Genomic DNA, 13,453 nt, shown 5'->3' on the forward strand with positions numbered 1-13,453 from the left:
GGCCACTTGTAGTGATAGCAACCAGTCTACTTCCCTGGAAAGAGGGGATAGAACTGGGTGTAAAAGTTAAATACTTAGGAGAAAAGAGAGGTTGGAAAAGCTGTTATTGTAGAACCTCTCGGGCTTGGTATTGCCTCAGTTTCTCCCCTAAAGCCCTTGAGAACTAATTACATTGCCCTAAATTTCTAAGATGCTTTAATCATCTAAAATCTCAACAATATGGCTGAACTCAAAGCAGTATTTTATGCTTTATGAGGAATGAGCTGCCATAAAATTAAGGAATGGGACTAGTGAAAGAAATAAGCAGAATAAAAACTTGAATCACAGGGCCAGAAATGGCAGTAGGCACTGAACAGTTCATGGGCCTGACCAGAATCTTTGTGAGACCAAGAGAAAGAAAGGAAAACTTTCTGAACCTTGTCCCATAGTGTGCTTATGGTAAGCCAAAAGGATAAGTAAATGTGCTATGAGTAACATTTGAATATTATGCCCACATCACATGAGATTATTGAACTCTTAGGTGACAAGACACACTTCTATCTAGGTTTCCTCACTCTGAGACCAGCACATTTTCCACTACAGCTCAGCTGTCTATCAATCAGGTCAGGCTGTGCCAAAAAGAGAAGGATGGGACCTTTCAGGTCCTCATGGGTGACTGAGATGCTGAGCATCTGGAGGGAATGAAACCTTCCTGGATCGCTCCAACCATCAGTAAGCTTCCTTGACAAAGCGTACCGCTTACTGCACCATCCAGTGATAAGGGAACTAACCCTGCCCAGCATCCATGCAGAAAAAGCCCTGTTTGTGCTTAAAATAGGAGGGTCAGCAGGGGCTGGCCAGACTGGCTGGGGCACAGCACACAAGACTCTCACAGCCACAAAATTGGAATCCGGGGGAGTTCCCAGCAATGCTAGGCTGAGAGATAGTGAGTGAGAAGCCAGGGAGAAGAGAAGCAGTGCTGGAACTGCCTGGAATTGTGCCTTCAGCAGCAGCAGCAGACCCCCCTCCCCTTCTCTGGTGCAGGCTGTCGGCCCAGCAGGCACAACACGGAGACAGGAACCCCCTCCTACTATTAGTTCTTCATCAGCACCATGGCTAGAGCCAGTCACTGCAGGATGAAAGATGTGTGGCTTTGGGGAGCAGCTCCTGCAAACCTGGGGCCACCACCAACTTCTGTCCCCTGCTGCTCATGCCCCCGAGGGGACACGGGCAAGGTAAGCGGTGATTCCCATCTGTGCCAATGGAATTTCTCCTTGTGTGCAAGAATTCTGCACACAGTGGATGCGCCCATCTGATCTCTTCTCTCAAGTAAGAATAAATAACGATACGGATACTGCTGATAACAGCCGACATTTATAGAGCACCTACTATGTGCCGGGTACTGTGCTGAGCACTTTGCAATTTTTTTTATCATTTGATTCCCTACAACAACCTTGGAAGACAGGTGCTATTGTTATTCCCATTTTACAGATGAGGAAACTAAGGAAAATGGAAATCAAGTTACTTGCCCAGGGTTACAAGCCTAGTAAGTGTCATAGGATGGATTTGAACTCAAGACTTTCTGTCTCCAGGTCTGGCACTCCACCTACTATATCACCTCACAGCTCTAAGTGGAGTGAATCTCTCCTCTGACTGGCTGCCTTCTGTTTCCTATTGCATGCATCCCCTGAGCAGAGAGAGGCTCATTCACACTTTCACCTGAACTAGAATAAGGTTACCTTTACTATCTTCTCAGTCTTCTTCAGGGGATCCTCCCTCCAGATCCTGCCCTCTAAGATTTGGTGTTGCACAGGGGTCTCTCAGGGACCCTCTTCTGCTTCACTTGGAGATTTCATCAGCTCCCATAGAGTGAATAACCATCTCCATTCTGATCATTCTCAACCATACCTGAACTCTCTGCTAACCTCCCATCTCACATCTCCAACTCGACTGGATTCCAGTAGACACCATAAAGTCACAGACTAAATTAATTATCTTTCTCCCTAAACTCTCCCTGCCTTCTAATTTCCCTACTACTACAGAGGACACCACCATAATCCCAATCCCTCAGGCAAGTAAATCAAGTATCAACCTGTTTTCCTTCCAACCCCTCCTCATATGTAATCTGTTGCTATAGCTTTTTGATTTCACCTTTGCAACATCTCCTAATGCAATCCATCTCCCCTCTCACATGGCACCACTTTGTTACAGTCTCCCATCACATCATACTCAGACTCCTGCAATAGCTGTGGGAAGTCAGCCGGCCTCCGTTCTCTCCCCACTATCATCCAGCTTTCATTCAGCCACCAAAGTGATTTTCCTAAACTATGAGTCCAATCATATCATCCTTCTACCCAAATCCCTTATCCTCCTGGATCAAATGCAAAACCCTCTGTTTGGCCTTCATAACCCACCTTCCTTCTATCTTGCACCTTACTCCTTCACCAAGTACTCCACAATTCAGTAGTACTCATCTCTTTCTGTTCAAAGAGCAAGATACCCCATTTCTCTACTCTGGGCCTGCTTAGCATTCCCTTTCCCCCCACCTCTGCCTTCAGGCTTCCTTCAAATCTCCACTAAAATCTCACCTTCTATAAGAAACCTTTCTCAATCCCTATTAAGTCAAATACTTTCCCTCTGTGAATTATTTCCCATTTATTCTGTATATAGATAGCTTCTTTGTACAGGTTTATTTACTGGTTGTTGTCTCTCCCATTTAGATCGTGAGCTCTCTGAGAGGAGAGATCTCTTTTTGTACCCCCAGTCCTTCATGCAGTATTTGTATTTATTAGGTATTTAGAAAATATTCATTGATTGACTGACTGATTCCCTGGAGTATCAAAGAACTCTGACCAATTGTAGGCTGCAAATCCCACCCCACGTCCTGTGAATGTATTTATGGACTTTTCCCGGGATCAGGGAAAGATTTTCTTCCCTCTGAATGTATTCTTGGAAGAATGAGGACTCGTACAGAGTAGCCTTTGTCTTAAAGCTTTCAGGAGGAAGTGGGGCTCCACCTTGAACTGGCCAGATTGCTTAAGGAAATGATCAAGGATGAGTTGTGTCTCTGGGGCTTATACCTGGTAATGAGTGCTGAAGATATACTTTTTCTCCATTTCCAGGACACTTAACTGAGGAAAGAACAAGGTACCACCCCACCAAGCAGCCTATTCTTTATTCACTGTCTTTTATTCTCTTCTGACAGTTTGATGTGCGTGAATCCTGTATTCCTAAACAGACTAAGCACTGAGCTTGCAAAAAGCAGCAAAAGACAGTTCCTGCTCTTCAGGAGCTCACAATCTAAATGGGAAATACAATGATACACATGGATAAATGAGCTATATATGGGTAGAGAAGGGGAAGGAGAGAGTGAGGGGGGAGAGAGAAAGAGAAACACAGAGACAGAGACAAGAGGCCGACAGAAAGAGAGAGAAAAAGAGACACAGAGAGAGATAGAGGGACAAGAGAGACAGAGACACAGAGACACACACAGAGACACAGAGACAGAGACAGATAAGGAGACAGAAACAGTGAGAGAGAAGAGAGATTCAGAGGCAGAGAGACAGGGAGACAGAAGCTCCTTCCTCCAGATATGGTCTCTCCTCCTTCCTTTCAAGCCTCCTTGAGGAGGGGTTGAGGAGGTGTATGTGTGTACTGGAGGACTAATAAGGCTAGGGTCAAGCCACTTCCTTTTCCTTTCTGTCTAGCCCTGAACGCCCCAGAGAGCCCTACATCCTAAAGGAAGATAGACCAGAGGCAAAGGTCTGGGCCTTCCTGGTAAGAAACAGCGAGGAACAGGGCTAGATGGAGTGGAGCCAGGGCTGCCTTGGGCCGGCTCTCTCCCCTGAGTCACACAGTGGCCCTGCTTTCTTGCTGACCCCTAAAACATCTAGGACACACACTGTGTACATTCTGCATCTTCTATGCTTAATATGGCTGTGTGTGTAACCGCGCCAGATTGCTCCCCATCTTGGGGATGAGGAAGGGAGAGAGGAAGAGTAAAATTAGAAATCAAACCCTAATAAAAGTAAATATTGAAACAACAACAACAACAAACCTCCTAAACATATTATATCGTCCCAGTATCCTCCTCTTGAGAGCAGGCGCTGTTTCAGGTTGGTTTCTATTGTCTGTGCCTTCCCCAGTGCACTGTCCATAGTAGGCATTTGATCAATGCTTATCAATGTATTGATTAATAAAACAAATTGAATTGAATTGCAGGGAGGAGGAGGGACGGATACAGCTTGTGACAGGAGCCATCAGGAAGCATGGAGCAGCTGGGCCCCAGGCCGCCTAACTAAGGGCCCCTCTGCTCTAATCCTGAAGAATCCAAAAGAATCCCTTCTCTGTTGCAGGCCAGAATATTTCAAGGTGGGGCCTTGGTCTGTGGAGACCACAAAACTGCTGCAATCTTTTTAGCGTGATGGCTGTGACAAAGGAACACGGGACCAACCATTCAGAGTTGGAATGGAATTTTAGAGAGATTACCTGACCCAACTCCTTCATTGCATAGAATAGGACCCCAGGGTCCAGAAATAGGAAGCTACAGCTTAAGGGTGCCCAGATAATAAGTGAAAGGGCTGGGATGACAACTACATTCTTTTAACTCTACCTCTAAATCTTTCTATTACGTTATTCTACAACAAAAAAAAAACCATTATTTTCTTTGGCTACAGATACAGGGACATATGTACACTCTCTCTACCTTTCCTTCTCTCTCTGTCTTTCTGTCTCTGTCTCTGTCTCTTCCTCTCCTTCTCTTTCTCTCTCTTGGTCTCTGTCTGTCTCTGTTTCTGTCTCTATGTCTCTTTCTTCTTTTTCTTTTTCTTCTTTCTCTTTCTGTCTGACTTGTTCTCTATGTCTCTCTCTGTTTCTTTGTCTCTCTCTGTTTCTCTCTGTCTGTCTCTGTCTCTGTTTCTCTGTCTCTCTCTGTCCCTCCCTCCCTTCCTCTCTCTTCCTCTCTCTCTCTCCCTTTCCCCTCCTTACTAATATTTGTTCAATATCTGGCATTTGTGTTTCTGATTTTCCTTCCCTCATGTCCCTGGATCCCCAGGATTTGAGAGCTCAGAATCATCCCTTTAATAGTCCTTCACAGTCCAAGTAGCTCACACTTTGCTCTTTATATTGTCCTCCAATTTCTTTGTACCCTTGCTCTCCACCTCTAGTACTTTGCACACTCAATATTCATTGTCCGGTAGGCACACCTCTAGTACCTGTACCTTATGAAGTGTATATAGAATATACCTGCCTCCTAGGACCCATTCTTGGCTCCCCACCCCCCATCCAGGTACTCACGCTACCACAAAGGCCAAGGGTTTGGAGCCAGTCTTGCGAGAGGGCAGGTTGACAGCCCCATGGAGACTGATTGCGATGATTTCCTTTTGGGCTGGCGCCAAGTGGCCATAGGAGGTCTCTGCATGGCGAGAAGCTTCTTCAAGGGGCAAGGGGTTCTCTTCCACCTATCAGAAAAGAGCCAGGAGAAAGAGATATTAATGTTATAGCCAGGCCACTTCTATTCCAACTGTTCTATTCTATTACCATACTCTTCTCATTGGTTCTCTCTTCCTTTAGGATTGGATTTACTGTTGAGTTTTAGCTTTAGCTGACCTCTCAAATTCAAAATGTCCTAAATTTCCCTCTTGTCAAGGGAAAAAAATTAATACCATTCTCTGTATTGTAGGCACAGGCCTGCCAGGATCAATTTTAATTAATTTGTCATTCTTCTAATCCAAGCTTTATTCTGCTTAGGAAGAAAAATTTCCAAATTGACAAGATCCCTCTCATACCCTTGAAAAATATAACATAAATCATATTACATTAATATTAGTTTTTAGGATTTTTTAAAATAAAGTTGATCTTTCACAATATAAAAAAATATATAGCGTTACAGAGACCAGGGTAAGGTAGAAGTTCAATTAATATTTTGCTTCATCACTTAGAGCAATTGTCACAAATAGCTTCTTAAAATCATGCAATCCATTTTTGACCATTCCCATCACAAAATATTCCTTTTAAAATGGTCAAAGATGATCTTAGGAGGTCTCAGAGTCTGATTTTCATCCAGTCAAAGTGACTTAATTGAGGATTTTGTGTTCTTGTTAAATGACTTCTCTAATTACTTATTAAAATGCTTTCTTAATATTTCTAAAAAAGGGAGCAGGGGAGCCTTTTGTCTGCTTCCATAATCTCACGCCAGCTTCCAATTTCTAACGCTCAATTTAACATGCTTTTAGTCACTCAGACTCAGAACCTTGGAGTATTATTTCATGCTTCCCTTTCTCTCATTCACCATAGTCAGTCAAATGCAAAGTTCTGTCAAGCTCACCTCAGAAGTGGACAGTTGACTGAGTTCCTTGTTTGGTGGCAAGCACACGTAACTGTCTGTCTGCTGCACACATTTTCTGAAAAGTTGCACACAACTTAGCATTTTGTAAACTGAATCACAGCACTAAGCTTCATCTTTTTTGGAATTATATGTCAGATTCTTCAAGGCAGGAGCTATTTTGTCTTTATATTTTATATCCTTGATACCTAGGCTATTGCCTTGTACAGGATAGGTATTTCATAAAAGCTTATTGAATTAAATTGAATTTTACAGTGACTCTTTTTGTAAAAGGAAGAAATTTTCTGAATTGCAGAGAGAAAGAGAGAGATGAAGGGAGAGAGAGGGAGAGAAAGAAAGAAAGAGAGGGAGAGAAAGAAAGAAAGAGAGAGAGAGAAAGGGGGGGTGAAAGAGAGAGAGAGGCAGAGAGACACAGAGAGAGAGAGAAAGAGAGAGGCAGAGAGGCAAAGAGACTGAGAGTGAGAGAGAGAAAGAGAGAGAGAGAGAGAACGAGAACAGAGATAAACAGAGACTGTCTGAGAGAGAGACAGAGGGAGAGAGGGAGAGATACAAAGAGGCACAGAGAGAGACAGAGACAGAAGGGAAGGAAGAAAGAGAGAGGCAGACAAACACACACACAGAGGATACCTTTAGCTTTGAATTCCTAGGATCCTAGGAAAGAACTATTTTTCTAGAGAGCAGACAGCCTGAAGACAGAGACTTATTACCTTGAAACTAGAGTTAAGTAAAAGATTTTCATAACAGTTCAAACCAATAATGGAAGAGATCTTGAAAACTGCCAAATGAATTGATACAGACAGTAATTGTTAAAACAGCTTAGAATGGGAAGAAATCACTAGAAATTGAAGTGGGCCTTGAAGGATAACCAGGTGAATAATGAAATGAATCTAACAAAGGAGAAAGAGAAGAGAATAAGCATTTATATAGTGACTACAACATGCCAGGCACTGTTCCAAATGCTTTACAAATGCTTACAAATCTTGATACTGACACAAACCTGGGAGTAGATACTATTATTATCCCCATTTTATAATGGAAGAAGCTGAGTCTGGAGAAAGCTAAATGACTTGTACAGAGTCACACACCTAGAAATTATCTGAGGGCTAGATTTGAATTCAGGTGTTCCTAACTAAAATTTCAGCCCTCTATCCAATGAGCCCCCTCGGTGCCAAGGGCAGGATGGGAAAAGCTTTCAGAATCTCTGAACATTAAGGAATTTCAGAGGTCTTGTCTTTGGGGTCCCATTGCATGGTCTCTTGTACATAGTAGGTGCTTGAATAAATAAGGATACCTGGTTCAGCCCCTGCCTAAATAAAAATTCCTTCCATGACATTCCCCAATAAATGGTCATCTGGCCTCTACTTTAGTATATTCTGTGAAGGAGAAGTCACTACCTTGCTACAAAAACCATCTTTTGCTTTAATTGTTAGGAAGCTCTTTCTATTAAAAAAAAGTCTTTTATCCATAGTGTCTGCTTTTGTCTGCTGGGACAAGGAGAAGGAAAACAAATGCTGCCTTTTTATGAACAGCTCTCTCGTTCTCCCTGAGCCATTTCTTCGATGGCTAGCCTTTTTCTTTCAAATTTCTTTTTTCTTTCAAATTCTTGGTCTCTGTTTGTCTCTGTCTCTGTCTCTGTCTATGCCTGTCTCTATGTTTCTTTCTTTCTTTTCTCTCTCTCTCTCTCTCTCTCTCTCTCTCTCTCTCTCTCTCTCTCTCTCTCTCTCTCTCTCTCTATTGTTCTCTATGTCTCTCTCTGTTTCTCTCTGTCTGTCTCTGTCTCTGTTTCTCTGTCTCTCTCTGTCCCTCCCTCCCTTCCTCTCTCTCCCTCTCTCTCTCCCTTTCCCTTCCTTACTAATATTTGTTCAATATCTGGTATTTGTGTTTCTGACTTCCCTTCCCTCACGCTCTGCACGGCTCGGCTTGTCATTGCCTCAGTCTCCTGCTCACCTGCCTCTGGATTTTCTTCAGTCCACCAGAGCCTTCCTAAAATGTAATGACCGATACCGGCCGATAATACTGCAGATGCCGGGGAGACCGGGGCAAAGCACCGTGGGGCTGTTATTGCCTCTCTCATTGGACACCGCGCCTCTCTATTCAGCCAAAGACCGCGGGAGGTTTTTCCATTGGTTGCGCTTTAACTGGACGGTGCAGGTACAGTCAAGCTCCCTGTCCACTAAGGCCTCAAGGCTCATCTACAACATCATTAATTTAGAAAAGGCAAAAAAATGGAGGCGGGCCTGCTCAGGGGGAGATAGAGCCCCGTGTGTGGAATCTGGAAGACACAGATTCAAATTCTGCCACAGACGTTTATGAGCTGATTGACCTCTCGAAATCTCATCGTCTCTTCTGTTAGATGGAGATGGGATAACTCCTACATCATATAGTATGAAGTTTAAATGAGATAAAGTGGGCGACCCACTCTGCAAAACTTAAATCAATGTATCAGTGAGCTATTATTACAAACTGTGCTTAGAAAGGGGATAGTTGCTCACCAAAAGCCACATAGCTAGTCAGCAGCATGTTTAGGGAACACTGAGTGAACCTCAGTGAGAAACTAGAAAGAAAGGCAGTGGCAAGATTGTGGAAGGCTTTTGGACTTTGTTCTATGGGCAATAGGGAGTGATGGGAAATCCTGGAGCATAACGCAATCAAACCGGTGCTTGTAGAACCCAGGTAGAATGGCAGTGTAGTGAAAGGAGAAAGATTAAGGGAAAGAAGATGTTAGGAGGGTCCTGTGATTTTCTATGAAGCTCTTTTAACAGATGGTGACCCGGATCGAGGGAAGACATAGATGGAGTCAGATAGATAGGTTCAAATTCTGCTTCTTACGCTTATTATAGGTGACTCTACTTCTCTGAACCTCAGTTTGATCATCCATGAAATGGAAATAATGAGAGCCAAAATATCACGAGGTCATTGTAGGACATTTTATAAACTTCACAACTTTAAGCAATTGTCAGTTTTGATGGGAAGGGGAGGTCGTGAAAGGAGCTATTCCCTCTCAATCATCTATTATTTTGATCACATAGTAATGGAGTTCAGGGAGAGAGTCTCTCAACAAGTGAGATACTATAGTTAAGAGTACTTTTTAAAACTTAAAGTAATGTGTGAATGTCAGCTATTATTGTCATAGTTAAGAGTATTTTTTAAAACAAAGTAATGTGTAATTATCAACTATTATTGTTATAGTTGAGTACTTTTAAAAACTTAAAGTAATGTATAAATTTGCTATTATTGTTACTATTTTGTTCTCTTTTTTGGATGATTATTATATGCTAATTAGTTAACCTCCAAGAGGAAAAGAAGAGCAGGCTGGGCTGTGTCTCATCCCTTAAGATACAGGTTTTGCCTCCCACGGTGACTAACTCCCCACCCTGGGGACAGGACCGACCCTGGTCAAGTTTCCACATGTATCAAGGCCCACTTGGCCTAATTCCATCTGTAAGGAACCAGTGGGGGGTCTCTGCCTCCTCCTCTCATTAAATGGCAAAAGAAGATGTGATGAGACAAGAGAGAAAAGCCTGAAGCCAGAGCCAGGCCTTTAGGATAGAATAGACTTTGTCTTCTCCTGGATCCCCTGCCGCCCTCAACTTCATCCACATGGACAAGCCTGACCCTCCTTCCCCTCTCCCCCATTAAATTCTTTGATTCTCTATGGCCACAACTATCTAGTCTAGTGAGGTCTGGACCCAGATTCAGGTTCTGCTTTATTCTTGATTTGAGGGTGGGGGAGAGACTGGGGCACGGTCTTTGATCATGGCAGGGCTTTTCTAACAAATCCTCCATGGGACAGCCAACCCCCGGATTGCACATCTGGTCTCCCTACATCAAGAGAAATGTTGGATGTTAGAGGAACCTTAAAGCTATCACTTATTTCAGGGGTACATAAGCTGGAGTCCCTCAAGAGTCTCTTGGATTATTTTCACTCCTATGAAAGTTTTCCAAATCACTATTGATCAGAGAAATGCAAATTAAAACAACTCTGAGATACCACTACACACCTGTCAGATTGGCTAGAATAACAGGGAAATATAATGACGAATGTTGGAGGGGATGTGAGGAAACTGGTTCACTGATGCCTTGTTGGAGGAATTGTGAGCAGACCCAGCCATTCTGGAGAGCAGTTTGGAACCAGGCCCAAAGAGCTATCAAACTGTGCAGACCCTTTGACCCAGAGGATCTTAAAGAAGGGAAAGGGACCTTATGTGCAAGAATGTTTGTGGCAGCCCTGTTTGTAGTGGCCAGAAACTGGAAACTGAATGGATGCCCATCAGCTGGAGAATGGCTGGGTAAATTGTGGTATATGAATGTTATGGAATATTATTGTTCTGTAAGAAATGATCAGCAGGAGGATTTCAGGAAGGCCTGGAGAGACTTACATGAACTGATGCTGAGTGAAATGAGCAGGACCAGGACATCATTGTACACGGCAACAACAATACTATGTGATGATCAATTGTGATGGACGTGGCTCTCTTCAACAATGAGATGATTAATCCGATGATTAAGAGAGCCATCTACACTCTGAGAGAGCACTGTGGGAACTGAGTGTGGACCACAATATAGCATTTTCACTATTTTTGTTTTTGCTTATATTTTGTTTTCTTTCTCATTTCTTTCCTTTTTGATCTTTTTTCTTGTGCAAGAAGATAATCATATAAATATACATGCATATATTGGATTTAACATATATTTTGACATGTTTAACATATATTGGATTATCTGCCATCTAGGAGAGGGAAAGAAGGAGAGGATAATTAGAACATAAGGTTTTGCAGGGGTCAATGTTGAAAAATCATCCATGCATATGTTTTGAAAATAAAGAACTTTAATTTAAAAATGGGGGGGGAAGACTCTCTTGGATTTCAAGGCATCTACAAATCTGAATAGGAAAAAAAATACATCTTTATGATCACTAACTTCTAACAGAAATTTAGCATTGCTTTCATACATATATGGACATTATTCAGAGAGAGGGTCCATAGATTTTATCACATTGACACACACATCTAATTCAACTAACTCATTTTATATATGGGGAAACTGAGGACCATAGAAAGAATAGTGTTTTCCCATGGGCATCCAGATTGTTCATTATGAAGCTGGGTCTAAATCCTATCACCAGGCTGGGGTCTTTCTACTAGACTAAGCTTGGGGAGGGTCCGGTAAAAGAAAAAATTGACTTTAATACAGAGAAGGAAGAATAGAGGAATATATGGACATTTGAAGTAATATCACAATTTGTGACTTTCTTAGCTGAAAGGCACTGACTGCATGCAGATGGATACTGATAAGTTCTCAAAAGAGAGTCAAAGGATTCCAAGACTTCATCAAACCTCAAACACTTCTGAGGCAAAAGAAGATGAAGGAACAAGCCCAGGATATCTCACTTCCACTGGAGGTAACATTATAATATTAGACTCATAGTAGGTCCAAGCTGGGAGTATTACCAAACCCTGGAGGAGTAGAATCTCTAGAAGAGATCCCTACATAGTTTCTGAATTGAGTTTGGAATTTAGGTGACCTCCCTGTCTTGTGAGGATGACATCACAGAGAGTGACTCTGGTCTTTCCCAATGATCACTGGAATCCCGTGAGACCCAGGATAGAGGCTCAATGGACCTCATGGCTGAAACCAGGAAGCATTATTTCGGGGTTATAAGTGAATCCTCCAGAACGAAGTTTCTTTTTTAAAAAAACATTTTAATATTTTATTTTTTTCCAATTACATGTAAAAACTATTGTTAATCTTTGTTGTTTTGTTTTTTGTTTGTTTTACAATTTTGAGTAACAAATGAATTTCCCCCTTATAGAGAAGGCTAACAGTTTGATAAAAATTATGCATGTGCAGTCACGTAAAACATGTTTCCGTATTGATCATGTTGTAAAAAGAAAACAAGAGAAACAAACAAGAATAATCAAGCTTAAAAAATACCCAGCATGTTTCAATCCATCACTTCTTTCTCATCATAGATCCTTCAGAATTGTCTTGATCTTTATGTTGCTGAGAATAGCTAAGTCATTCACACTTGATCATCATAAAATATTGCTATTACTGTATAGCCTGCTTTTCTGTTTCTGCTCATTTCATTTTGTATTAGTTCATGTTGCCTCAAATTTTTCTGAAACTATCTTCTTTATCATTTTTTGTAGCATAAAAGTTTTCATCACAATCATAAACCATAATTTGTTTAGCTGTTCCCCAACTGATGGCCATTCCCTCATTTTTTGATTCTTTGATCACAAAAAGTTGCTATAAATATTTTTTGTATATATGGGTGCTTTTCCTTTTTTTCTTTGATTTCTTTGAGTGTCCTATATGAATCATTCCTTGATTGATAATTAGTCAAAGGATATAAACAGAAAGTTTTCAGATAAAGAAAGTAAAACTATCTGTAGTCATATGAAAAAAAAAATGATCTAAATCATTATTGATTAGAGAAATGCAAATTAAAATAATTCTGAGGCACCATTGACACCTATCAGAGAGACCTGTTGAAGACCTGAGCTTAAAAAGACCATGGCTTCCCACTGCATCCGGGCCATATCCAGTTATTCTGATCTATATCTGTTCACTGGACCCAAATGGCTCTGGAGGGAGTAAGGCTGGTGACCTTGCACGGCCCTCCCTCACTTAAATCCAATTTCACTTGCATGTCACAGTCTTCTTTAAGAACAATGGACAAATAACAACAATAACATCAGATTGGTTGATATGTCAGAAAAGGGAAGATGACCAATCATCAAGAGGAGATAGAAATATTGGGACACTAATCTTGGTGGATTTGTGAACAAACTCAAGAATTCTAGAGAATAATACGGAACTATGTCCAAAGGGCCAAAAACTGGGTATCCCCTTTGATCTGGTGATATTACTACTCATGGATCCCCAGAAATCTATCCATGCTGGATCCCTGGACTTCCTCCTTTTTTAAAGGAATATTGAGCAATCCAAGAGCCTCCAGATGAAACACGCTGGTCATTCTGCTTCCTATTAGATGCTCTTATAGGGACTTTCCCCAACAATTCACCCCAGAGAGGAGAAAGTGTGGAACAGAGGATGGGGCTAAGAACATAAGCTCCTTGGGGGCAGGTGCTCTCCTGTGACCTCTGCTCCTACCCTAGTGACAGA

The 13,453-nt window shown here is 41.9% G+C and overlaps 1 protein-coding gene across 3 annotated transcripts in view; it reads right to left on the reverse strand.

The window, feature by feature from the left end:
- Positions 1-13,453, reverse strand: part of CCDC33 (coiled-coil domain containing 33) — a 204,566-nt gene that overhangs the window by 168,780 nt on the left and 22,333 nt on the right. For all 3 annotated transcript variants that reach the window (XR_007951217.1, XM_051982257.1, XM_051982256.1), the window contains exon 2: positions 5,275-5,438. Coding sequence is in view for 2 of the 3 variants with exons in the window: in XM_051982257.1 (XP_051838217.1) it covers positions 5,275-5,438 (164 nt within the window). In the remaining variant the exon portion in view is untranslated. The remainder of the gene's footprint in view (positions 1-5,274; positions 5,439-13,453) is intronic.

This window comes from Antechinus flavipes, chromosome 2 (assembly GCF_016432865.1).
Source record: "Antechinus flavipes isolate AdamAnt ecotype Samford, QLD, Australia chromosome 2, AdamAnt_v2, whole genome shotgun sequence".
NCBI classification, from domain to species: Eukaryota; Metazoa; Chordata; class Mammalia; order Dasyuromorphia; family Dasyuridae; genus Antechinus; species Antechinus flavipes.